Below are 27,623 nucleotides of genomic sequence, written 5' to 3'. Positions count from 1 at the left end.
TTGTTTATGGCCAATAATCATCAGGGAAACCCATCCACAATTATTGATAAAATAGACACGAATCCGAGCCCCCAACATGTGTTCCCATGTTGATGAAATTATTGTTTTATGCCTCTGTTCGACACAAATCACACAATGACACGCAAATTTGCTGTTAGAATTATGCTGATGTCCCCCCTGTTAACTTATTTGATTAACATATGCGAGGGTAGACCAACCCCCACCCCTAAAACTTCGATATTCGATGCCTGATGGCGGGTACAGTTGTGCGCAAAAGTTTCTACCAGCGACCGACCCTTTCCACTGGCATATGCTTCAATTAAAAACCGCGCCATAAAATTAATTTTAATCACATAATAAGAAATACACACACACACACACACATGCCCACCTGCCCCACCTGCCCCACCTGCCCCACCTGCCCCACCTGGCTGTCATTAAAAAATTTCGTTGCATGCCACACGGCTGCTGCTGCTGCTGCTGCTGCTGCTGCCGAAAAACTTTGTCTTGTCAACTTTTGGCGAACAAGACGACGACGCAGGAGACGACACTGTGGCAAGCGGGAGGGGAGAGGGGAAACACACACACCCACACACACCCACACACACACACACACACACATCGTTGATGTTGTCGCTCGACGCACTTAAGAAAAATTCCCTTGTCAAATTTGCCAATTATCATATTTTCATCAAACAAACAAAGTTCCTCCTTCAAAACAAAAGGATGCAGGAGCAAGGGACAGGTGGCAGGGGGGGTGTACTGACTGTACCTGGCGGCGTTTGTTGGTTGGTTCTTAACCTGGGGGGGGGGGGGGGGGGGGGGGGTCTTGGCAATCACCGCCAACCGACATTGACGTTGTTGTTAATTTTATTAAAAATTATTTTATAACTCTCTGAAAACTTTTAACCAAAAATGAGACAGGGGCAAGGCCTGACTGGCGTCTCGATAAATTCCAGAAATACAACCCTTGAACCCTGCTAACAGACAACTGAATGATTCATTACTAATCGTTGACTCCTCTTCTCATTTCTTGCAACAGATTAAAGCACTTCTCGATGAGCTGCAGCGCCTGCGTGCCCTGGAACAGACGCATCTGGTGCAGATCCAGCGCTTGGAGGAGCATCTGGAGGTGAAGCGGCAGCACATTATGCGCCTTGAGGCACGCCTCGACAAGCAGCAGATCAATGAGGCACTGGCCGAGGCCACGGCCTTGGCTGCCGCCGTCAATGCGGCTGCCACCAACAACAACAACAACAGCCAGAGCAGCGACAACAACAAGCTGAACGCCACCTCCCCACTAGAGGCAGCAGCTGGAGCAGCAGCAGGCAACGACCTGAATTCCACCCAGGCCTCAGTCCAGGCTGAGGACGATGACGAGGAGGAGGAGGAGGATGACCACCACCAGGCCATGCACGTGGACAATGACGAGGGAGAGGAGGCCGCCGCCACCAGCACCCACCAGCAGCAGGTCGACGAGGAGGACGATGATGAGGAGGATGACGAGACCGAGGATCAGGAGCATCATCAAGCGGCCATGTCAAACCAAGCCACAGCCAATGCCGACAGCAGCGAGCTGAAAATCAAAAAGGAACAGCAGTGAGTAACCATCAGACCAGTCGTCCATTCCGTCTGCAACATTCATCCGCCCCATATGCCCGGCAGCATTTTGATATCCTTTTTCTATATTTTTCTCTACTCGCAGCAGTCCTTTGGATCTGAATGTTCTGAGTCCCCAGTCGGCCATTGCGGCCGCGGCCGCTGCCGCAGCTGCCGCCGCCTGTGCCAACGATCCCAACAAATTCCAGGCTCTGCTCATGGAGCGGACCAAGGCCCTGGCCGCCGAAGCCATCAAGAATGGTGCAGCCGGCGGCAGTGACTCTGCCAATGCGATCAGCGAAGGTGAGTTCTACAAATTCCATTTGTTTTCTTCTTCTTTTTTGTATCTGTTTCGGTTTCTGTGTGTGTGTGTGTGTGTGTGTGTGTGTGTGCGCGCCTGTGTGTGGGACTATACTTCCGGTGCAACGGCTGCTGTTTGCCTTCAGCGCCTGTCTGCCACACTCCTCTCTCCTAACCCGCTCTCTCCCGCTCTATCTCTCTCTGTCTGCCTGTCGATCAATAGCCCTTCTTATCAATGGGGGGGGCCTCAAGCCAGTCGAGCTTTGATTTTGATCCGACTGTTGGTCGTTCTTTTATGGTTTGTTTGAGGCAGCGTTATCGCAGCAGCAGCAGCAGGAAGAGGTGGAGCCCAGCAGAGGGTAGACGCAGCGGGCAGGGGTGGCGGCAGGTCTGGCGCCAACATTTATGACTCTTTGGTGGGGGAGGGGGGCAAACACAGTCGGAGTTGCATTTTTTTTTCTTCTTTAACTTATTTTCTTTTGCAATTCAAAATAAATAATTGCATCGAGCGATTGATGTGTGGATGTGGGACCATGTGGTTCTTCTTCTTCTTCATCTTGTTGTTGTTGTTGTTATCGTTATCGTTGTTGTTGTTGTTGTTATCGTTATCGTTGTGCATGCTTATCGATAGATCCGACCATCAGAGAACCATTCAAAGAAAACGAAAAAAACAGACAAAACATGTGCCACTCTCTCTGTCTCTCTCTCTCTCTCTCTCTCTCTTTGTCACTCTGTCTGTCTCTTGCTCTCTCTCTCTGTATTTAAATATATCATATAAAATTCTATCTACCAATATATAATCATAACTACCCCACACACACACACACACACACACGAGGTTCTTTGTTATTTTGTTGCACTCAAAATTGGCGATAAAGTGATGAAAAGTGATGGAAAATGATAAGAAAAAACACAAAAAAATAAGAAACAAATATGAAACCGAATTGAAAATCTAATCAAAAAAAAGAGAAAAAAAAGCGATAAGAAAAAAGCAAAGAAAAAAAAACAAACAAAAAAGCATAAACAAATTTTGATTAATTTTTGGCGTTTTGTTCCATGGATGTTGTTGAATAATATGAAAAATAAAATCCCCCCATTATGATATTGCCACCAAAAAAACAAACAAAAACAAACCCAAAAAGCAGCAGCAACAAATCGCACAATTTGTCTGTTGTTTCCCGTAGAGATGCCGCCGCCAGCAGAAGAGGTCAACGCCTCCTCCGACTCCGACTCCGGCTCCGCAGGAGCAGCAGCAGGAGCAGGAGCAACAGGCGCCGTCGTTACATCCCAAAACCTAAATGAAAGTGCAACGCATGAAAACGAAACGGAAACGGATGCTGCCGCATCTGAGGCAAACGATGAGCAGGCGGCCATAACGCGTCCAAAGCAAGAGCTCGAAGACGACAATGAGAATGAGAATGACAACGAGAATGAGAATGAGAATGAGAACGAGGATGATGATGATGATGAGGCGATCTTGCGGCCGCCCGCCACACTTGAAGAGCAGCTGGTCAACAGCTACTGGCGACGCGGCTTCGAGAGTCCCAGCCCACTGCCGCCAAAGCCTGCCACAACAGTTGCCACCATGCCACAGCCAGGGAGCAAAACGCCAACAAATTATCAAAATGTCAATGCGGGGCAGCAGCAGCCACAGTTGCTGCCGCCACCGCCGCCGCCACCACCACCAACCTTGCAACAACAACAACAACAACATTATCAACAACAACAACAACAGCAGCAGCATGGACCCTCGTCCACAGCGTTGCTCAGTCAATTGGTTAACTCCACTTTCTCACATGCCAATCACTCCTCCTCCTCCTCTCGCCTAGATGCCGGATCCCATCCGCACCACCACCACCAGCAGCAGCAGCAGCAGCAACAGTCGCTGCACCAGCATCAGCAGCACCACCAGCAGCAGCAGCACCACCTCCAGCAACAGTCGCAGCAGCACAACAGCAGCAGCAACAGCAGCAGCTGCAATTCGGGTCCTGGCAGCACCACCGATGGCGCCCTCAACCACCATCACGCGCACGGACATGGCCACCACTTGGTGGGCCACAATCCGCACGGCCTGCCCCACGGGCATCCGCATGGACAGCTGCTGCATCCGGCAGCGGCCCACCACCTGCACCACGCCGACTCCAACTCCTCCAGCGCCAACAGCACACCCAGCAGCACCGCCCAGCTAGCGGCCAGCCTGGCCAGCACCCTCAATGGCAGCAAGTCCCTGCTGCAGGCAGCCGCTGCCGCCAATGCCGCTGCCGTGGCAGCCGGCGCCGTCGCTGAGGACAACAACAACGGTCTGACGCCCAATGCCAATGCCAATGCAGCGGCAGCAGCAGCGGCCATGGCCGCTCACGCCCAGCATGCGGCGGCCCTGGGACCGGGCTTCCTGCCCAGCCTGCCGGCCTTCCAGTTTGCCGCCGCGGCGGCCGCCAATCAGGATGCGCGCGGCCACTATCGGTTCGCGGACGCGGAGATGCAACTGCCGCCGGGTGCCTCGATGGCCGGCCGCTTGGGCGAGTCGCTGATACCCAAGGGCGATCCCATGGAGGCCAAGCTGCAGGAGATGCTGCGCTACAACATGGACAAGTACGCCAACCAGGCCCTGGACACGCTGCACATCTCGCGCCGTGTGCGGGAGCTGCTCTCCGTGCACAACATCGGACAGCGGCTGTTTGCCAAATACATACTCGGCCTGTCGCAGGGCACCGTCTCGGAGCTGCTCAGCAAACCGAAGCCCTGGGACAAGCTGACGGAGAAGGGACGCGACAGCTACCGCAAGATGCATGCCTGGGCCTGTGACGATAACGCCGTCATGCTGCTCAAGTCGCTGATACCCAAGAAAGGTGAGTGGATTAGCTATATCCTAACATGTTTATCCGGGGTTTGCGCTTACGAAGTTTGACAGCTGCCAGGGCAGAAAAAAGGGGGGGAAATGTGGGTAGGAGTTACTCCAAAACAAAAAGGCAATTTAAAGGTTATTTCAATTCCAATCCATTCCATGCGCTGCGTTCTTTGAACTAGTTCTGCAAGTTCCCTTTAACTGCAGCTTCAAAATAATATTCTCTCTCCCTGTCTCCATTTCTTACTCACTCTTGCTCTCTCTCTCTCTCTCTCTCTCTCTGTGTGTCTCTCCATTTGTAGCTTATGGCGTTTTTCATTTCATTTGGCCCGAGGCCAAAACATTAAATTGTGAAATTTTAATTATTTTTGATTTTTGCGTATAATCAACGTGCCAACAGCACAGCACAGAGACTTCCACACAGCCGCACAGGCACACAGGCACACAGTCACAGTCATAGTCATATAGTCAGAGCGACAAACTTGACGACGCCAAAAGTGGTGCAATTTGGCAAAGGGGGTGGTGGCAGTCAGGCAGTCAGACAAGTAGAGAGACATTTCAGTGCATTTCGAGCGGCCATTTGCCTGTCGCCATAAATTTCACCAAATTCGCACATTAAGCGTGAAAATGAGCAGGAATTTTGTGTGTGTTCGTTTTTCATCTCATTTCGATTTTGTTTCATTTCGTTTCGTGTTTATTTCATTGTTCCCCCGGCTGTTTGTCAACTGATGATCAGTCAGTCCGCTTGCTAGCTCTTGTTATCTGTTGCCTTGGTTGCTGGCGGCTCCTACGCTCTTTCCGCATATTGATTAGTCATCAATTTTATGGAACTACCCGCCCCCCAACGACGAGTATGTCAATGCAGAAGTATTTTTAAAGTGCCGTTGCACGCATAGCACCCGTTCAAATAACCATTCCATGCCATTCCCCTGCACACACACACACATTGCTGCAACCCATTCCGTTCCACGCTCCACGCCCCACCTGGTGGACAGGGCACATGCGTGTGTGTGAGTGTGTGTGAGGGTGGGGGGTGGTCTAAGTGCAGGCAAATGTTGACAATTAATTTATGACGATTACTCATGGCAGCTAAACTAACTGTAGCCTATAACTGTAACCGTAACCGTAACCGTAACTGTAACTCTGTTTATAGAGCGTGTGGTGGTGGTTCCCTTTTTTCCCTTCCATTCCCATGCTAATTATAAGCAAATATGGGGTTTTAGCTATTAGCAGATCTGTTCTTTGGATTAATATTCCACTCCCCCATGGACAGAAGACAGCATTTAGCCTTGCCTACTGCTAGGGGCAGGAGCAGGAGCAGGAGCAGAAGCTACCCACCTGCAGGGGGTTTGGTGGCACTCTGCCTGCCACTACTGTGCCTTCTGTCAACTCTGTTGGTTAACAATACTTTGAAGTCATTGTGGCAAAAGTTAACCCAGGATCCGCGTCAATGAATTTTGAATTGTAATTGTTTAAAGCGCGTTATGAGCGAAACGGTTAGGCGGGGGTCTGAGTTGGGGTGGAGGAGAAGGAGAAGGAGAAGGACCAGCAGACTGCCGTGACAATTGGTCTGTGAAAGGCTTGAAACAAAATACAACAGAAATAAAAAATCATAAAATAAAAATTCCTATATACTCCCTATTGCACATATATACAAATACATATATATATATATATATATATATATATATATATCTGTATATATATATATATAGCAAAACGGCAGCAACAACAACAAGTTGCAACTGGCGCTGGCTCTGCTTCTGCCACTGCCACTGCCTCAGTCGCTGCTGCCTTCAACGAGGCATGCAAAACGTTGACGTGCCGAGCGTTTGAAGTCGTCTTTGTGGTCGGTCGAGGATGGGGCAGTGGCAGTGCCACTGCCACGGGGTTGAATGGTTATTCCGTCTAGGGTTCTCTTTCTTCCCCTCTCTCCTTTCTCCTCTCTCTCTCTGTGTGTGTGTGTGTGTGTGTGTGTAGGGCCATGAAGGAGTGGGAAGCGCCGCAAAAGTTTTTGCGTTTTCGTTTCCCTAGGTTCTTCATGTTTTTGTAACATTTAACGACAATTGTTGCATATTAAACTGTAAAACTTGGACAGGACAGCAGGGCTGGGGCAATGGCAGGCAGAAAGGATTTGCACTGGCACTGGCACTGGCACTGATATCTGTCATATCGATCAAATGGTTGGGGAATAGCTAAAATAGATACAATAAAAGAAGCAAGATTGGTTTCATGGGTAAAGAACGAACTAAACATCGATTTGCATCATCATTGTTGATTACCAAACGATAATTTATCGATTTACACAAACATGCACGATAATTAATCGATTCAACGCATTTTATTACGTTCCAAGATCAATTTTTCCTTCTCACACATTAATCTTATATCACAGTTATCGCACAGTTATCGCTCTTATCGATAACATTTCGATATCACTTCACTACACAACTCACTCCACTGTGCCAGCACTTCAGTGGCTCAAAAGTTCTAGTCAGAGTACACAAAAAAAACGGAGAAACCAGTTGACAGAACTTTGCCCGAATAAATGCCCGATGTCAGAGGATTTGGGTGTGGCAGCTGCGGGGTAAAACTGTAGAGGTAGCACCGGGTTAAGTGCTCAATTGAAACTCATTTAGCCTGGCCAACGCTCAAAGCCCAACAACACACACACACACACAGAAAAGAAACATGAAAAAGGGAAAATTACTCTGCGTATACGTAATGACAAAAGAGAAATGCAGTGGGTGGAGGGAGGAGGGGTGCTGTTGACGGAGTGCTGCGGCAAGGGGGATAGAGGAGGGGAGGGGAGGAGGAGCCAGCCATTATAGCAGCTAATAATACTAGCATATTAACACATAATTTCTGAGCAGACATCGCCGTTGTCGTCTATTTGTTTTAGCCAGGCCAACGCAGGCCAACGCAGGCCAAAGCGGCGGAGTGCTGCGAGTGGCCAAAAATAGAGCCACAAGAAGGCAGCGCAGAAGCAGAATGGGGGGGGAAGGGGCATGTGGCAGCACGGGAAAAGTGAGAGACAAAACAAAAGCATTCCAAACGCCAGAAGATGCCGGTCCGACTGCCACACATTTATTTGCGGCCGCTTCACAAATTATTTGTCACAAGCCATAAAGCGCGCTATGCATGAGCATATGTGTGTGTGTGTGTGTATTACCAACACTCTCACGTGCTTCGAGTGAGAGAGAGAGGAGACATAGGCATGCGATCTGGTCTGACTAAGTGACCAACGGGGCGTATCAATTCCTTTGCTTGTACGCGATATTTCGGCCTCATCTTGATTGTATTTTATTTGATTTGATTTTATTTATACACAAACACACTCACACGCCACGATGCGGCCATTAAAATTGTTCATTGAGTGGCATCGCATAAGTGTGGCGACTCATTGCGGTAGCAGGCAGACAGACACACAGGAGAAGCACTGAATGGCCTGCGTGGGCAGACAAAACAATAAGCATAAATTAGCGTAAAGCTCGCTCAACAATTTTCATAAATCTGCCGATCACCAAATAAGAATGCAGGGAAATTCTTTAGAGCGCAAAGGATTAGATACCCTGGAATGGGTAAATATTTTCATGATTTATCAAAGGGAATATCAACAGATATTGCTGCAGCTGTAGCAGTGATCGGGGGGGAAAAGAGTTTCAAGAGAATCTCTTTAGTTTATTGTTGAGAACAAATCATCATACCCTCGCCCTCAATGGGTATTTTTCAGAACAGCGGAAAATGGGTAACAAAATGATGTGAAATTTATTTTATTTTGAATTTCTTTGATATCTTTTGTGATGAACGAAATGGGGCAATCAGGCATTTCACGGGAATGGGGCTTTGGCCGAGCAACTGTAGGGGCATCGAAGAGTAATGGCCTCCGATCAAGGAGTGCTAATTTGACGGGGTTGCCAGCAGCAGCAGCAGCAGCAGCAGCAGCATGAAAAATAATATCTACCACAAGCCCCAGAATAAATATAAAATGTATACTAGAGGTACGACCCATACCGCCAGTACCAGTAATATATAAAGGGAGGGGAAACTTTTGGGTTTTGCTGTTGCCTGCCGCAAATTAATGTTGCACATGTCGTGTTCGTGTTGCCAGTTCTTTTTGCTTTTTGCTTTTTGCTTCTTGATTTTTGTATATCTTATTTTGCATATAAGGCAGCTAATTACTTTGTAATGAACTTTGACAAGAGCCAAACACCGAAGGAGCGAGAGGGAGGGAGAAGAAGCAAAAGGCAGGGACTGTGAGGTACGGTTGGTGGGAGAGGGGAGGGGAGTTGGAACAACAAAGCGAAATCATGACGAAAACAAATTAAAATGCAAGACAAAGTTGCTGCTGCTGCAGCACTCACACACACACACACACACACTGGCCCGTTATTTCGACCCATACCCATTCCGGGCATTCCTACCACGCGTTCCAGCCATACCGCTCATTCCATCACCTGCTGTTGTCTCTCTCTCTCTCTGTGTTGCTTCTGTCCTCTCTACGCTCTCTCCATCACAGAGTTCTCTCATATTTTCTGCTTAATTGCAAGACAAACAATGTGTGAGGGAGAGCAGAGGCAAAGAGTTTATGTTGGAAGGTGAAACGTTTTCTTTTTTTTTTGCTTTCTTGATAACAGGTGAGATTTCTGCAGTGCAGTGGCAGTCCCAACCCCCACCCAATCCTGTCGAAGCTCTTCAATTTTCCATGCTACGTTTACCCTCTGCTCATCCAGAATGAGCAAGAAGCTTCCAATTGAACCAAGTCCTGCTGCTGCGCGCCTTCCTTTTCTTCATGTGTTTGTCTCTTTCTCTCCTGTTTTTGTTGTTGTTGTTGTTGTTTTAATTGACACTTTTGCTAATGCCAAGCAACAACAAATGGATAACTGACAAAGGAAAGGCAAGGCTGGGGTTTCGGGGTGCATGGGGCACGACGAAAAGAAATACAAATGACTGGCATTTTAATTAGAAAATTTTTCTTGCAATTAATGCAAATTGCGTGCGTGTGCCAATTTCAATGTGCCGTTCAATTCCACCCATTCCCCCCCCCCCCCACACACACACACACACACTCGCTGACTGACTGACTGACTGACTGAATATTGTGTGGTGGAAAAGGGAAAAGGGAAAAGGAACGTGGTGAACCCTTTCGATGCGACGCGACATGTTGAAGTATGATTACATATTTGTGTGCTGGCAAATATTTATTGTATTAGAATAAAAAACAAACGAATCAGCCCCACATGGCAACAAACCCCCCAGCCACAGCAGGAAAAACCAAAGACGAGGGATTGCCACAGGCAGGAGGAGTATCTCCTGAAGCTGAAGCTGAAGCTGAAGCTGAAGCATCCAACCACTCATGTGTCTGGGCGGGCTTCTTCTTTGCCTCCTCTCTGATTTGTTTTATAAAAGGCAAATATTCATCAGGAAATGGCTGGAGCGAGATGGGTTAGGATAGATTGTCATATATAAAAATATACAAATACAAATACAAATACAAAAATAGATCCACTCCACATGCACGGCTACACATGGAGGTAGACAAATATGATAGCTCATATCTGGCGTCCGGCACAAATCCGAAATCCCTTTGAATGACAATTTGGTCAACATGTTCCTCTCTAATAAATTACAAAAAACCAAACAAAAAAAAGAATTGAGGATTGGGGAAACACAGAATGTAAATTGCAGACAAAAAAGTGGCCATCCATATCTATATCTATATCTATATATATTTATATTTATATATATTTGTGTATCTGTAGCTGTGGAGTAAAATGTTGAATGATGGCCGCTGGAACCCGAAACGAAAACAAAAACTGCGCGCAATGAATCGCTGAGGAAGGTTTGGGGGAGGGGCCAGCAGGCTGCTTTGTCTGCCACATGAGACGCTTAAATGATGGCAACATAACTTAAAGTCGCTGCCTGAAGTGCAGAGCTTTAATCTATGAACTCCAAGCCATATTCCATGCCCTCAGAGCGGATTGCCCATCACCACAATCTTCCACTAAGACCGCTTAAGCTGTCTGTGTCTGTCCATAGCCAAAGCCACATCCATTTCCATTTCCATTTCCATTTCACTCAATTTCTATTCTTTTATATCCTGTTGCAATCTGTGGAGTCTGTGGCCCGGATCTACTCCCATGGTCTGGGTCATTCCAGGTGTCATCAATGTCATCTTCGACTTTATAACACAAAAACACTTTGTAATCCCCAAATGAAGCGACGACAAGGAGTCCAATTCACATAAGGAAAAAATTCACACAAAAATCATTTTTCCAATTTTTATTCGCCATCCAAAAATGGAAGCTGGACAAAACATGGCAACGAGGGGAGAAGGCAGCAAGGACTGGACTGGACTGGACTGAACTGAAGCACTCCGATCTATTGTAGTTGGCCATTTTATCGCCTTTATCCATCTATCTGTGTGCTGGCCACTCCCACACTCCCGCACTCTCCTCCACTCTGAATCTATGAATCTCTCGCTTCAATGGCTCTGTCCAGCAGGGGCTGTGGCTTTTCTTTTTGTTCTGGCTCTGGCTCTGGCTCTGTCTCTGGGTCGGGGGTACATTTGTCATTCATGTGTTGATTTCCGTTTCCGCTTTTCCGTTTCGAGGCGATTCTTTTGCAGTTTTTTATTCAAGTGTTTGCTCCTTTGGGGCATCGATTATGCTTGGCAATTGTAAAGCGATTTTCAGTTATTTCATTTCGCACAGTCCACAGTCGACAGTCCACACATTTTTGCCCCATTTGAAGTGCCTTGAACGTGTGCGGCTGATTGATGTTTGTGCTGTGGCAGCCACAAAACATGCCGCAGGACATCACACAGGAAATTCTATGCTGGCTTGGGGGGCGACTGTGAATGCGAATGCGAATGCGAATACGAACCACTTGTGTGATTATTTTGCAATTTACCACTCGATTCTCTGCCTCTCTGCCTCTCGCTGTGTCACGTGAAAAAGCCAAAAAGCAAAACGCTTCTCCATTTCAATTGAATTTCTGCGGAACAATTTTTCAGTTTTTCGTGCCTCATGTTTTTGTTGTTTGTTGAAATATTTTTTACATATTTTTTTGTTTGCATCCTTTTGCTCTGCTCAATTGCAATTGAATTCATTCATTTATTCATTTCGTTTATTCAACTTGCTGCTCGCTGCGACCAAACTCCCGCTTCGATGAGCAAAACTCCACTCAGAGGAGGAGCAGGAGGAGCAGGAGGAGCAGGAGGAACAGGAGGAACGGGAGGAGGAGGGTTGCCAGGCGCGTGCCAAATTAGCGCAATTCTCTCTCCTGCATCGAACAACTATTTCAGAGTGTGGGGGCGGGGGGGAGGCCACAGGGGCACAGGGAGCCACAAATATAAATTTTATATATTTTTTTGTTCGTTTTGGCGTTGGTTTTTGTTGCGGGAATATAATTGAGCCAGCCCAGCCACTCGCTTGCAATTTCTGTCAGTGTGTTGGGTTGGGTTTGGGTTTGGGTTTTGGGGGAATTTCTCTCAGTGCTGGGGCAGGGGCCACGGCCCTTTCAACTGCAGCGCCGCTTTATGGCCACAAATTCGCTTTGGCTTTTTGAACGCTTTATGGCTTAATTGGTTTTCGGTTTGGACTCCAAGTCGCAGTCGCAGTGGAAGTGTGAGTGGCAGGGCAGGAGTTGGACGCTCAGCCCATGTCCTGTCACAGCCAATAGAGCGAACCTTAATAAATGAGCGGAGCCCAGAGCCCAGAGCGGCGGCCACATAAACTTTACAACCTATAATGGGATGTATATCCATCCATCCAGCAGCCGCCTTTACGATCGCCCTCTCTAATCCGCCCGCCCCCCTCTCTCTCTCTCTCTCTGCTCCTTCTTGGATGCTTTTTGCAGATTCGGGACTGCCACAGTATGCGGGACGTGGCTCGAGCGGCGGCGGCGGTGGCGATGATTCCATGTCGGAGGATCGCATTGCACACATCCTGAGCGAGGCCTCGTCGCTGATGAAGAGCACAGCCGCCCAGCAGCAGCGGGAGCAGCAGGATCAGCACAGCAACGAGGACAGCAAGTCGCCGCCACAGAGCTGCACATCGCCGTTCTTCAAGGTGGAGCAGCAGCTGAAGCAGCAGCACCAGCAGCATCGCGACCAGCAGCACATGGCCTCCGAGCAGCGGGACGCTGTGGTGGCCGCCGCCCAGCAGCAGCACCAGCAGCATCAGCAGCAGCGGGAGCAGCGCGAACGGGAGCGCGAGCAGCAGCAGCGACTCCGCCACGAAGATCTGGCCCAGGACAAGATGGCACGACTCTACCAGGAGCTGATAGCCCGCACACCACGCGAGGCAGCCTTCCCCAGGTGAGTGCCGGACCCCAAGCCCCTCAAGGGAGCAATCTCTGAACTGCCTCTGACATCTCGTCTCTCTCTCTCTCTCTCTCTCTCTTGCAGCTTTCTGTTGTCGCCATTCTTTGGTGGTGCCGCCGGCATGCCCGGCGCGGCCAATGCATTCCCAGTTCCCGACGAGAACATGCGCCACGCCTTCGAGCGGGAGATCGCCAAGCTGCAGCAGCAGCACCAGCAGCAGCAGCAGCAGGCGGCTCAGGCGCAGGCCCAGGCCCAAGTCCAGGCAGTGTCCGGCTTCCCCAACTTCTCCAGCCTGATGGCGCTGCAGCAGCAGGTGCTCAATGGCGCCCAGGATCTCTCGCTGGCCGCCGTCAAGGACATCAAGCTGAACGGACAGCGCGGCTCGCTGGAGCACAGCAGCAGCAGCTCCAAGGACGGTGACCGCGACGATCCGCGCGACTATCCACAGTCGCTGCATGGCCGCAAGTCCGACACACCGGCCCCACCCGCGCCCCCAGCTCCGCCCGCGGGCAGTGGCGGCAGTGTGCCCGGTTCGGCCAACAGCCTCTCGAGCGTCCGCGATGGCGGCGTGGGCGCCGGCGCCGGCTCCGTTGGTGCCGGCAGTCATGCCAGCAACTCGGCCGCACCCAGTCCGCTGAGCAACTCCATCCTGCCGCCGGCACTGAGCAACCAGGGCGAGGAGTTTGCGGCCACCGCCAGCCCACTGCAGCGCATGGCATCCATCACCAACTCGCTGATCACACAGCCGCCGGTTACGCCGCACCACAGCACACCGCAGCGGCCCACCAAGGCCGTCCTGCCGCCCATCACGCAGCAGCAGTTCGACATGTTCAACAATCTCAACACGGAGGACATTGTGCGCCGCGTGAAGGAGGCTCTCTCCCAGTACAGCATCTCGCAGCGGCTGTTCGGCGAGTCGGTGCTGGGACTGTCGCAGGGCTCCGTGTCCGATCTGCTGGCACGGCCCAAGCCCTGGCACATGCTCACCCAAAAGGGACGCGAGCCCTTCATACGCATGAAGATGTTCCTCGAGGACGAGAACGCGGTGCACAAGCTGGTGGCCAGCCAGTACAAGATTGCGCCCGAGAAGCTCATGCGCACCGGCAGCTACTCCGGCAGCCCCCAGATGCCGCAGGGCCTGGCCAGCAAGATGCAGGCCGCCGCCCTGCCCATGCAGAAGATGATGAACGAGCTGAAGCTGCAGGAGCCGGCACAGGCGCAGCACATAATGCAGCAGATGCAGGCGGTGGCCATGTCCGCGGCCATGCAGCAGCAGCAGCAGCAGGCGGCAGCCGCCGCCGCAGCCGTGGCCGCACAGCAGCAGAGCCAGCACCAGCATCCCCATCAGCATCCACATCCGCATCCGCACACACACCAGCAGCATCAGCAGCACCAGCAGGCAGCCGCAGCCGCCCAGGCAGCCGCCGCGCTCCACCATCAGAATATGCTGCTCACATCGCCGGGTCTGCCGCCCCAGCATGCCATCAGTCTGCCGGCCTCGGGCGGCGGTGCTGTCTCCTCTGTGGGCTCGCAACCTGCCGGCCAGGGCAGCGCCGGCGGACCCTCGGGGCCACCGTCGAGTGGCGAGAAGAAGCCCATGCTGATGCCAGTACATGGCGGGGCACATGCGCCCAATGCGATGCGCAGCCTGCACCAGCACATGTCGCCCACCGTGTACGAGATGGCGGCACTCACGCAGGACCTGGACACGCACGACATCACCACGAAGATCAAGGAGGCGCTGCTGGCGAACAACATTGGCCAGAAGATCTTTGGGGAGGCGGTGCTGGGCCTGTCGCAGGGCTCCGTGTCGGAGCTGCTGAGCAAACCGAAGCCCTGGCACATGCTCTCGATCAAGGGGCGGGAGCCGTTCATCCGCATGCAGCTGTGGCTGAGCGACGCCAACAATGTGGAGCGGCTGCAGCTGCTCAAGAACGAGCGGCGGGAGGCGAGCAAGCGGCGTCGCAGCACCGGACCCAACCAGCAGGACAACAGCAGCGACACCTCCAGCAATGACACCAACGACTTCTACACCAGCAGCCCCGGACCCGGCTCCGTGGGCTCCGTGGGCGGTGCGCCGCCCAGCAAGAAGCAGCGCGTCCTCTTCTCCGAGGAGCAGAAGGAGGCACTTCGGCTGGCATTCGCCCTCGATCCGTATCCCAATGTGGGCACCATCGAGTTCCTGGCCAACGAGCTCAGCCTGGCCACGCGCACCATCACCAACTGGTTCCACAATCATCGCATGCGGCTCAAGCAGCAGGTGCCGCACGGCCAGCCCGGCCAGGACAATCCCATACCGAGTCGCGAGAACACCAATGCGACGCCCTTCGATCCCGTCCAGTTCCGCATCCTGCTGCAGCAGCGACTCGTCGAGCTGCACAAGGAGCGCATGGGATTGGGCGGTGCGCCCATACCCTACCCGCCGTACTTCGCGGCGGCCGCTCTGCTCGGCCGCAGCCTGGCGGGCATACCGGGCGCGGCGGCTGCCGCTGGCGCTGCTGCTGCCGCGGCGGCTGTGGGTGCGGCCGGCGTCGGTGTGGGGGACGAGCTGCAGCTGCAGGCCCTCAATCAGGCGTTCAAGGAGCAGATGAGCGGCCTGGATCTGTCCATGCCGACGCTGAAGCGCGAGCGCAGCGATGACTATCAGGACGACCTAGAAATGGACGCAAGTGGCCACAACATGAGCGACAACGAGTCGCTCGAGGGCCAGGAGGCGGAGGACAAGGCCGTCTCCGAGTACGAGAAGGTCCTGCAAAAGTCCGCCCTCGCCTCGGCGGCTGCCGCCTACATGAGCAACGCCGTGCGCAGCTCCCGCCGCAAGCCGGCGGCCCCCCAGTGGGTGAATCCCGCTGGCACCACCACACCCAATGCGGGACTGGCAGCCGCAGCCGTGGCAGCGGCCGCAGCGGCAGCCGCTGTGGCGGCCCAGGCCGGCGCAGGCAGCGACAGTGAGCGCATTATCAACGGTGTCTGTGTGATGCAGCAGGGCTCCTCCGACTATGGTCGGGACGATGCTGATGGCAAATCCGTGGAGGCGGGCGGCAATGATTCGGAGCATGAGCACGCCCAGCTGGAGATTGACCAGCGGTTCATGGAGCCCGAGGTGCGCATCAAGCAGGAGGAGGACGACGACGAGGAGGAGGACCAGCAACAGCACCAGCATCATCAGCAGCTGGATGCTGGCCTCGATTGCGAGGCAAGCGAGGCGGAGAAGAAGCTGAAGGTGATCAACGAGGAGAAGCTGCGTCTGGTGCGCGTCAGTCGCCTGAGCACCGGCCAGGGTGTCGTCGACTCTGAGGAATCATCAGCGACCTGTGTCGCCGCCGCAGTAGCCGGTGGCAGCGGGACAGTGGCAGGCGCCGCCCAGGCGGTAGCCAGTGCCGCGCCAGCCGCTGCGTGGAACTACTAGGACAGTGCAATGATCAACGATGGAGCAGATGGAGTTGGAATTCGAGATGGAGACGACCGTTTACTTGTGATTAAGTTTGGATGTTTAGACCTAGACGTAGACCTAGACCCAGGACTCGCCTCGAGCGGGCTAGATATATATAAATATCGGATACATAAATAGCACCTAGAACGTAGAGAACTCTATATACATATACATATATATTTTTTTTTGTTTTTTTTTTAAATCATATTTACGTACAATATAAAATACGATACGGAATCAATACCTATGGGACTTAGGATAGCAGGATAGCCTTAGGTGTCTGGTTTTTGCCCGGAGTTGTAATAATTGTAGCTAAAAGTTTAGAGACGCTATGCGAGGAGCGCAAAAGTATTAAAATCACCCATGAAATCCCATAAAGCCCCTCCCCCTAACTACCCCAAAACATAACAAACAAATAAGATAACAAAATATAGACAACAAAAAAAGAAGAAGGCCCCCACTGACTTGCCCAAGAACTTTAACCAAAAGCCAAGATCCAATGATAGCGAAAGAGATCTTGCAAAGATTTTTTTTGATTTGTTTCTACTTGAAGACTGTAAGCGAAGGCGGTAGGATGGATGGATGGATAACTGCGTACATAAATACATGTGGATATATCCATATATCATTTTGTGTTTGTCGATCTATTATTACCACAATTACGATTATGATTATACGATTATGATAATGATAATGAATATGAATAATGATACGGCACTAGGGCTCTATGCACATTATTCAATGGTTGGAGTGTAAATACGGACTAAAACGAACCCTGGAGATGTCGCTCTGTACATAGGACTCCTCGCGAGACATGATCTTTCTTTCGTTACTTCGTTCTTCCTTCGTACTCCAACAGATCTTCCCCTCAGTCACCCGACTTGTTAAACTATCTTTTGATCTCAAGCAAAACACACACACAAAACGAAAGGAGAAACGAGTAATGAGAAATGAGAAATGAGAAACGAGAAGCAATTAAGAAACGAAAACCCAAAGTAAAAGATAGTTGAAAGCAAGCAAAATTGCAGCGAGGAAAATGTTTTTGCCCTTTACCGTTTATTTTTTACAATTTTTTTTTTTCATATATATATAAATAAATATTTGTTGAGTAAAAGTTCATTGAGCAGAAAAGCAGAGAAAAGTGAAGCGCAAGCAAAACGAAACGTAAAATATATAACAATAAATTTTGTAAATTTTGAATTTACATAAAAAATCAAACACACACATACACACCCACACACACACCCCCACACCAACACAAACACATACACACAATGATAAAAAATTGAATAATTCATAATTATAGCAAAAGTAAAACCGCAAAATGCACTAAATTATTATTTATAATCTACTTACTCTATAAATAATTATACATAATTACATACATACGCATATACACACATACATATATGAATATATGCAACAACAACAAAAAACGTATGCGTAGAGGGAGACTCGAGGAGTTTATCAACGTGTAGCCTAACGATAATTTAAATTCGCATTAAACCCTAGCATAAATACCAACAATTTCTTCCACTCAAATATTTCGAGATGGAAGCGTAAGCAAACACCAACACACACACAAACAACTTTAAAACACAAACCGCATATCGTACTAAAGAAATTATATAAAAAAAAAAAAAGCAAAAGCAAACAAAAAAAAAAAACAAACAAAAAGAAACATAAAAACCCTAATGTAAGAGAGCCAATTTTTTTTTGCCTAGCGCCTAAGTTTACAAAGTAATCGTACAATTAAACAAATTTCAAAAATAAAAACCAAAAGCAAGAAAAACCCACAAAAAAAAATCAATCTGTTTTCCTAAAACGAACAACAACAAGAAGAAAAAACCAAACAATTTTTAAGGAATATTTAATGCAACCTTTTTTTTCCTAGGCTAAATATTTAAGCATAAAAACCAACTTCTCAAAACCAAAAAGAAAATATACATAAATAAAAGCAAAACAGCAAAAACTAACTAAATTAAAAACTACACAAAAATAAAAACATTTTTGCATAGGCCCGAAATTTGCCGCGTTATTATTATTATTATTATTATTATTATTATTATTACATACATATATATGAAGAGTAAAAGCAGTGGTTGACGAAGAGAAGGCGAAGAAGGAGGAGAAGAAAAATACCAACATATACCAAACACATTTCAAATACCTAAAACAAAAATACAATTTGCGTCTTCAAACAAAATTTATTCAAGAATAAAACAAAAACTAAAACGAAAACGAAAACAAAAACAAAAAAACGTAACGCAAAAATATTAAGCCAATATTTAAAAAATATGCAAAAGACAAACAGCAAATGTGTCAGCGAATCTGTTGAGATCTTCTTTAATTTACAAATATATATATATATATATATATATATATATTATATATATATATATTATATGTATATATAGTTTTTCCAATCGACATTTCCTTTCCTCCTGTTTGTGTTTAAGTTAACGTGTTAAAAACTTTGCATTTTCATACGCTTTAGCTAATGGATAAATTAAACCTAATATGGATATGATAAACGATATTTAAAGAACGTAAATATATATATAAAATATATATACACAAGATATGGGAGACAATGTTGGTGGGGACCGGGACAGGGACACCTGAGAAGACCCCACCCAACCCCATAGAAAACCCACACGACACGATGAAATTGTTCGCAACTTTTAGTTTTAATTATTTCGTAATACACCATTTTTTTGTCTTTGTATTTTTATTATTATTACTATTATTATTGTAATTATTATACGATATATATATATATATATATGATATATCTGATATATATATATATATAGAGGAAGGAACGAAGAGAAGGAAGAAAAAACAAAAGCAAACAACATACCAATAATACATGAACATGAACGAAACTTTATCAAATAAAAATGTTTTATTAAACGAAAAAAAACCCATCGAAAATCCTTTTTTTATTTTCCACAAATTTGTTCCACAAGAAAAACCAAAAAAAAAACCAACGAATATTATTCCCTTGCTCCGAATCCAAATGGCCTTTTGATTTCATTAAGCAAATCGGATGCCGCTGAGGAACGAAAGTACTCGCAATCTCTAATAAATGTCGTATCCCTTCCTGACCCCGCCCACAGCCAACAGCCCACCCACACACACACACACACAACACTTGCACTCAGATGTTGGCTCGGGTGTAGCATACTTTGCGGGAGCTGGAAACATGAGATCCCCAGTGCTATGCCAGCCATGCGGTGCATATACAGCATTTTTATACATACAACATTATATATAGTCACATTTATATATACACAATATGCGGTGCTAGCCAAGTAATTTAAAGCAAACGAAAGAATACTTCAAAGAAAGCAACAACAACAAATATATTGAAGCAAACACCAGATTATACAGATACAGATATACAGATAGTCTATATACATACATACATATAGTGACGTAGGCAGATGAAATTTTTTGCATAGATCCGTAGATGCTTAGGCAGGCAGAACACAGAAGGGGAGAAACATACGTAATTAATTGTAAACTCGATGAAGCACAGAAGCGAGACGAAAGAAGGTAAAACACATTTGATTAAATCAAAACTAGAGCTGTAAATATTATACACAACATGAATTATGAAATGGCATATGCGAAAAGATCTTAGTAATTATTGAAATTATGAAAAATATCCTTCCAATTTAAACACACCAGAACAAGAGCAAGAACAAGGCGCAGGAGAGAATATACTCAACATTTTTATACACTCCAAAATGCAGTTTTTTTGAAGCTCAACTTTGGTAGAAAGTTCTGCATACATATACATACATATAAATGGATATGGATATGGATATGAATATGATTATGAATATGAATGAATTTAAGCCCATGGTGATATACACACACACCCACACACCCACACACACACATACAAAAATAAAAAATACAGATATGGTTATACAATTTTTAAACAATGCCAAGTATCCCTTCCTGCCCCACTCGTTCAAACCCGCGTTTAGCCCCTTTAGCTGTACATATTGACAAAAAGAGAAAAAAGCATAGTAAAAACCAGGAAAAATAGAGAAACCTAAGAGTAAAATAATAAAAGAAAAACAAGAACAGAACAGAACAGAACAGAAAAAAACCAGACCATATCAATATTATGTTTAATAATATGTACGACTAATATGCGAGTTATTTTAGCAGACAAGAAGCAAACCGAAATGCAGAAGAGAAATAGAACCCAACCCAAGGGGTAGGGGGCACCACGTCTTGATTATAATCAGATAAAGTTAACCAACAGATATAGTATATACATATACATATATAAAGATAGTTGAAAGATTATGCTAATGAGCAGAAAAACCGTAGTTAACACACACACACACACACCCACACACACTAAGCGATTCTCCGACAGCCGGCAAGACCCCTCAGTTTTCCACCAACAATGATAATGATCTTAACGAGAACCAGCACCGTTTTTCAGTTTGAAATCCGCCCAAACAAAAAAAGAAAGAGCAATACAAAATGACGATGAGAGAATGGAAATTAACAACAATTAAGATTCTTAAGCAAATTAGCAAAATGTGCCCAAAAAACGAAAACGAAAACGAAAAAGAAAACATAAAAACACACAATTAAAAACAAAACAGCAGCAAAAATATCAAAAATATACATATAAACGAAATTAAATGCAAGAAAAACCCATACATAGAATATATATATTATATATATATATATAAAAAATAGATACTAAAGTTAAGCACATACAATTTTTGGCAAAACCTTGAAACCATTTTCTAAGATCTAAGCAAATCGAACACGGAAATTAACCCCAAAATAAGCATAAATGAAACATACACACCCAGAGATACACACACACACCCACACACACACCCACACACACACACACACATTTTTTTGTAGCATTTCTTGTATAAATGCACACGACATTGAGCATTGAATAAATAAATGGCATATTTTTTTTAAACCTAAGCTAAATCGTAATTGTTCTTTGATTTAAATCATTGAAATTATGGAGTACTCCATGCGCAGACTGCCCGTGTACTTCCGGCAACGAGCATTTTGCTAATAAAATCAAATGAAAACAGAAACTGACACTGCTGCAACAAAAACAACAACAACAACAACAACAACAATTATCAAACAACAACAACAAATTATATTAAACAAAAGTGGCAAACGAAGAGAAGGGGTTGAAAGCGATGATGACGATGATGATGATGATGAAGAGGCGCACGAAATAATGCAAATATAAATAATAATAATAATATGATTAATAAATTAGTTTATATAGCATGTAAAACTGAACAGAGAAATCAAATTCAATAAAGACGAATCTACTGTATTCCAATCAGATGGCTGGTTGTAGGAATAATTAGTTATCCGGGGGAACTGGGAGACCGTATTTAACAGAAGGGAATTTCCAGCTGACTGCAGGTTGGGATCTGAACTTGAAGCTGGGAAATATGTATATAATTGAAATAGCCAGATTTATGGTTACAAAGGTTGAGAATACAAAAATAAGCTAATAATCAAACCAAGATTTAGACATAAAAAAGTGCATCGACATCGATTGGAAATTTATGGCGTAGAATATCATTTATGGTTACATACGTGCAGAGTTGTAAGCCATGAGTTACACCACACAGTGGCGCCACCTGCTGAGCCAATCGTGCACTATGAAACGCAGCGAGTAGCTCACGTTTTTTTGTCGCTAGCCGGCTGCTCGTAGTTCACTGGTTTTCCGCCAGTTGGCGCGTTACTAGAAATTACGTGAAATTTTTAGGGGCCAACGGTTCGACTTAGCAGGCTCCCATTCAAAATTCCCCTTGTCCCAAATCGTTTCGGGTTTGCCTTCAGCCAAGGGCTTTACACAACATTTTTATCAAAATTTCCTAATGAAAATTTAAATCTTTGGTTCCTGAACTCTGACATCACCTCGGCACCGCAATGAGCAACGTGCTGCCACCGAACGGAGAGGGCGATCACGAGGAGCCGTCCCCCTGGCTGGCCATAATGGACACGGGGGCGATCGAGGACAACTTCACGGATCACTATGGCGCTGAGGATGTACGCGATGAGCTGCGCCAGATAATGGCGCGCCACAATGAAGGAGCCGAGAATGCCGATGGACTGCCTCTGGCACCGGCTGAGAACCATTCACTGTCGGACACTGGGTCCTTGCTGACGCTCAATCCGTCGCCGGCCAGCACCAACATTGCCCAACAGTACGTGCGGCAAGATCGTGATAACGGGGAGGACGGACGCCACTTGCGCAGCAACTTGAGGTTGGACTCAAGTCGATCCCATTATCTCCGTAACATTGACTCGATTCCCTATCTGCTGGAACGGCGACCCTTGGCTGCACATTTGCGTGGATTAATCAAGGCGCCCGATGCCAGGCCCAGGGCCAGCGCAAGCGCAAGCGCCAGGAGGGTAGCTAAGAGATCGTCTCGCCATTTGGGCCTCATGGGCAAACTGAACAAGGTGCGGCTGCTGGGCGAGCTGGTGGAAGTGGTGGAGTCCGTGCAGGGAGAGGAGGAGTTCTGTGAACAGCTCCAGCACCGACTAATGGATTTCCGGCGCACGGGCTTTCGCGACATGGAGCCCCTGATGTTTGGCAGCAAGGATCAGGCCGACTTGGTGGGACAGCCGCTGGAGCGATTTCGCTTTGCCGAGGCCATTGCCTATCTTGATCAGAATATGCGCCTGGACAGGGATCTCTATCAGCTGGCCGAAGAGTCCCTCAAGCGATTCAAGTCGCAACGGGCTGTGATGTACACGCGGGCCACTGAGGCACAGAATAAGTTCTATGATCTGCTCGATCAGCTCGTTGAGGGCGAGCACTGCAGCAATATGAATGTTGTAAGTATAATCCACAAATATTCCGCCCCTACATACTTATGCGCCTTCCGCAGCTGGTGCGCAGCGAGTTGCACGAGCTGTCAGGGGCACGAAAATGTCTGCGCCGAGTCGTCAATCAGATGATTATGCACCCCCTCACGGAGAGAACGTACAGCGAGACAATGCGCCTGATCAAGTGTTTGGTGGCCAAGCTGTGCGTCCTCATGCCATTCCACATACCGTGCACCATCCACTGGGGACTGATCCGCAACGAGGAGGTGACCCAACTGGCCAACTCGCTGAGCGATGAGCTGGCGTGCCTGCAGCTGGAGCTGTTGCGCCAGCGGGAGCAACTCTCTCTCGCGCGCAGAATGGAGCAGGAGCGAACCAGCGGCCATCTGCTGGAGCTTCACGTTGGCAACGCCAAAGCTTCGGATGAGGAGATGTCCGAACGGTCCGACCGTCAGACCCTTATCGAGATGCAGGCAGCTCGGCCACAGCAGTTCTCCGACTCGGGCTATGGCACAGACAGAGACTCCGACAGCAGCTCCACCACGGACCAGTGGCGCAGCAGCGACCAGCGTTCGGTGCAGCAGAGTGCGGACGAGACGGCGACTCGCCGGCAGAACTTCGCGGAGGCCATGAGGCGCTACAAGGAAGTCCACCGTCGACGGATGGATGAGCTGTCCGACAATCAGCAGACTTGTAGCATATGAAGAGATAAATCCTCCTACGATTACAGCTACTGATACTCACCGCACCCAGCGCGGCTACCGTGCCAGAGCGTTCGGGTTCCCAGTATTTTGTGATATTCGAGTATAAAACTAAAAAAAACAAACCACTTTCCAACTTGCATATCTAATGGTTGAGTTGATGAGTTGAGACAAGGGAACTGATTGTTGTTGAGCTCTTTCTGAATGGGTTTTGGTGGTGAATAGTTTATTTATTGTTTGACATACACAATTCGCTTATACACAGTGATGCAGGCCCAAAGATCAGTCCCAAATCTGTTTAGCATTTGGTTTGTTTTTGTTTTCCTTTTATCTTTTTGGTACATATGTATAATATATATTATTTATATAATTTAGCAACAAACGAGAACCAAATGGATGCTTTACATTTCAATTGGTTTTCTTTGTGTGTGTTTTTGTTTGTTTGTTTTTTTGGTATTACATCATCCAAAAAGTAGAAAAATGTTATTTCTAAAAAAATACAGGGTAACATTTAGCTCTCATATCCAATTTTCTTTGCTTATGCACGTATTACATATATATAAATATAATTCATATTTTATTTGCTTCATTTGGTTTTCTTTGTCGATATATTTCTTGTTCATTTTTCTATACTTTTATTTATTTTTTGTTTTTTGTTTTTTGTTTTTTGTTTTTGCTATTCTTGTGTTTGTACAGAGGTTTTAGAGACATAAAAACAGGCGCTAGTTGAAACCTTGGAGGGCAAACAGATTGATCATCCTATTCTTCAGAGATATATAGATGTATATGTATGTATTGTATTGTATATAGATGCTATTTAAGTAGATTTCAGATCGCACAAAAAGGTTTTTCAAAAGTGACACAGAGACGATTCTTCGATTTTGTGTGTGTGTTTGTGGCATGCAACAAGGCTATTTCAAAGGCAGGGCTTAAGGAGCAAGTAGACCTGGCTTCAAGCTAACACTTCAACTAACAAATCCGTGAAAACTGTTAACAGTGCGGCCTACACTTCAATCCAAGTGGAGCAGTGGCTGTGGCGGGTCGGGGGCTGGGGTCTGGGGTCTGGGGGCCTAGGGCAGGCACTTACAATAGCTCAACATAAACCGACATCTATCGATCCTACGGATCTGCCCTATAATCTAAATATCTAAATATAATTATATACAACTATGGACTAAATTCACAGTTCACGATCCATCAACGTATGAGAAAGCACTTTTGATGGTTAAAGTGTAGCGAGGGAAATCCCCATGGCCGGACGTCTACCTTAGAAAGAGAGATGGAAGTGTGCAATCCATCTCTGCTTGCCCCATCACTATATATGTTATATAATTACCCACTTAAGTCACTTCCGGAATACACAAATAGATAACGAAACAAACGAAAATTGATTCACATTTTGATTTGTGTGTATTTGGTATGCAAAAAAAGTTTTAAAATCGAATATATATATATGCCCTACATCAATATGCATGCATGCACATATATATATATCTCAATAATAATAGTAATAGTAATGGTAATAATAATATAGTAATAATAATAATAATAAAGATGTTGTATAATAATAAAATAGAAGAAAAAAAACACATTAACAAAACAGTTTTGCTCATCGCGGGCAGAAGACGGGTAGGTTGGGGTAGGGTAGTGTAGGATAGGGGGCATAGTACCATATCGGATCAGATCGGACCGGTTAGGTTCGGTTCGGTTCTCCACCTTCTCTCTCTCTCTCTCTCTCTCTCTCTCTCTCTCTCTCTTTCTTTTTTATCCGTTGATTTAGTATTTGTATATATATATATATAATATATGTGTGTTTGTGTATAAACAATAAAGCTTAATGGTTTATAACAATATTTATATATGCATCTATGTACTTTGCTATTGCCGTGTGTTTGTGTGTGTAGATATTTATATTTGTAGAGTGTAGGCTGTTGTGTGTCCTATGTATATCTGTGTATATAGAACTGTCAACTGTATTCAACTTCGGCGAAAAAAACGACAACAATTCGGGCGGCGATTGTCTTTCGCGTGGGCATGGCATCGTACGGTGTGACTGGGCTCGGCTCGGAGATTTTACAATTATTTGGATGTTTTTTTTTCCCCCTCTTTGCCCTGCCACACACAGTTGCCACTATCCCCAACACATGCGCTTCACGGCCATTCTAGCATAATTAAACTAAAACATAATAGTAATAATATTAATATAAAAAAAAAAAAAGTGTGTGTAATATTACAATTTTTGAGCAAACAAAAAAAATTTCAACATTTGTTTCATTTTTGTTTGTGGTTCTTTTTGTTGCAACAACTAGCAGATTGGTTTCTTTCACATCATCATTCAGTTTTAGTTTTAGTTTTTAGTTTTAAGTTTAATTATATAACTTCTTAATGCGTTCTTTGCTTTTCTTTTCTTTTCGTTTTATTTTTTCTTGGCTAAAAAGGTACATGAAGTGTATACACTTGGGGCGTTCTTTGTCCAGTTCTCGTCCCTCCTCTGTTCATTTTCATATACATATATATATAGATTTATTTATATGGTAATAAGTATTTCTTGGTTTCCACAGATGTATGTATATATATGTATATAGGATTTGTTTTTATGTTTTTTATGTTTTTGCATAGATTGCAGCATTGTTTCAACGTCGGCTCTTTCGAGGCATTTCTCGGGTATATACACATTCCGCTCTAGGCTCTGATTTAGAGGGGGCAGAGGGTCCTGATTTCAACTAAAGTCTGCTTACAGTCTGATTAACAATTCTTTTAGCATTTTAACTACGTAACCATTAGTGGGTAGAGGGGGAGTAGTGGGAAGGGGGCATGGGATTGGTGGCCTAACTTAATTAGGGTTTCGCTTTTGCTTGCTTTGTGGCTTTAACTTATATATGTATCTAAATATCTTTGATTTAACATTTTGTTTTGTTTTCTTGAGTGCCATCATCGTGTTGTGTGTGGTCTAGCAGTATATAGTGTACATGGCATATACCTAACTATATATTGATCGCATCGTCCGTTTAACAAAGCAGCTCAAACAATTCTCAACAGATCTCATTACTTCTTATTCAACTTTTGCTAAGGACTCGATTCGTAAGGCGCTAAGTGTGTCTGGGCTTCCTGCTTATGTATTACTCTTTCTCTTTCTTTCTCTCTCTCTCTCTTCTATATTATATATAAATTTATTTATAGATCGTGTAAGTAGTTTTCCATTCATGTGTGTCTGTGTTTGTGTGTTTATGATTCTTATTTGTATAGAAAACATTTTGCTTACAGCAGAAAACAAAAACTTTAAAAATAATTATTTTACCCCTTTTGTTGTTATTCTTAGTATAAAATTGTTTGCTTTCTTGTTTCTGCCTTTTTTTTCCTTGTTTTACAATTTTTATGTTTTGCATTCTTTTGCTTTTTTTACAATTTCATACTTCCTTTTTTGTACAATTTTCTTCTTCTTCTTTTTGCTTTTTTTTTTACAAATTTCTCCTTGGTTGTACAAGTTCTTGTTCTTTTTGTTACAATTTCTTGCTTTTTGTGTGTTTTTGTTTTATTTTACAATTATTTGCTTTC

At 46.1% G+C, this 27,623-nt stretch overlaps 2 protein-coding genes across 7 annotated transcripts in view; both read left to right on the top strand.

Moving 5' to 3' along the window:
* LOC117581420 (homeobox protein cut) overlaps window positions 1–17,580 on the top strand; it is a 71,647-nt gene extending 54,067 nt beyond the window's left edge. Inside the window, exons 3-9 of one of the 5 annotated variants that reach the window (XM_034268580.1) lie at window positions 1,043–1,599; window positions 1,706–1,902; window positions 3,729–4,748; window positions 12,605–13,064; window positions 13,155–15,087; window positions 15,131–15,216; window positions 15,754–15,984. In XM_034268580.1, the coding sequence (XP_034124471.1) occupies window positions 1,043–1,599; window positions 1,706–1,902; window positions 3,729–4,748; window positions 12,605–13,064; window positions 13,155–15,087; window positions 15,131–15,216; window positions 15,754–15,862 (4,362 nt within the window). In that variant the 3' untranslated portion in view covers window positions 15,863–15,984. Of the gene's footprint in view, window positions 1–1,042; window positions 1,600–1,705; window positions 1,903–3,728; window positions 4,749–12,604; window positions 13,065–13,154 lie in introns of all 5 variants that reach the window. The other 4 variants (XM_034268578.1, XM_034268579.1, XM_034268577.1 and 1 more) reach the window with 4 other exon arrangements.
* Window positions 14,644–24,196, top strand: LOC117581422. 2 transcript variants are annotated; one of them, XM_034268587.1, is made up of 3 exons: window positions 14,644–14,650; window positions 22,957–23,376; window positions 23,430–24,196. In XM_034268587.1, the coding sequence occupies exons 2-3, from the start codon at window positions 22,981–22,983 to the stop codon at window positions 24,069–24,071; spliced, it is 1,038 nt and encodes a 345-aa protein (XP_034124478.1). In that variant the 5' UTR covers window positions 14,644–14,650; window positions 22,957–22,980; the 3' UTR covers window positions 24,072–24,196. The 2 variants fall into 2 exon arrangements, with proteins under 2 accessions (XP_034124478.1, XP_034124479.1); XM_034268588.1 differs by having other exon boundaries at window positions 22,957–23,380; window positions 23,430–23,801.
* Window positions 24,197–27,623: the final 3,427 nt, after the last annotated feature.

Source organism: Drosophila guanche, unplaced genomic scaffold, assembly GCF_900245975.1.
Source record: "Drosophila guanche unplaced genomic scaffold, DGUA_6, whole genome shotgun sequence".
Lineage (NCBI taxonomy): Eukaryota > Metazoa > Arthropoda > Insecta > Diptera > Drosophilidae > Drosophila > Drosophila guanche.
This window is presented reverse-complemented; position numbering and strand designations above follow the sequence as displayed.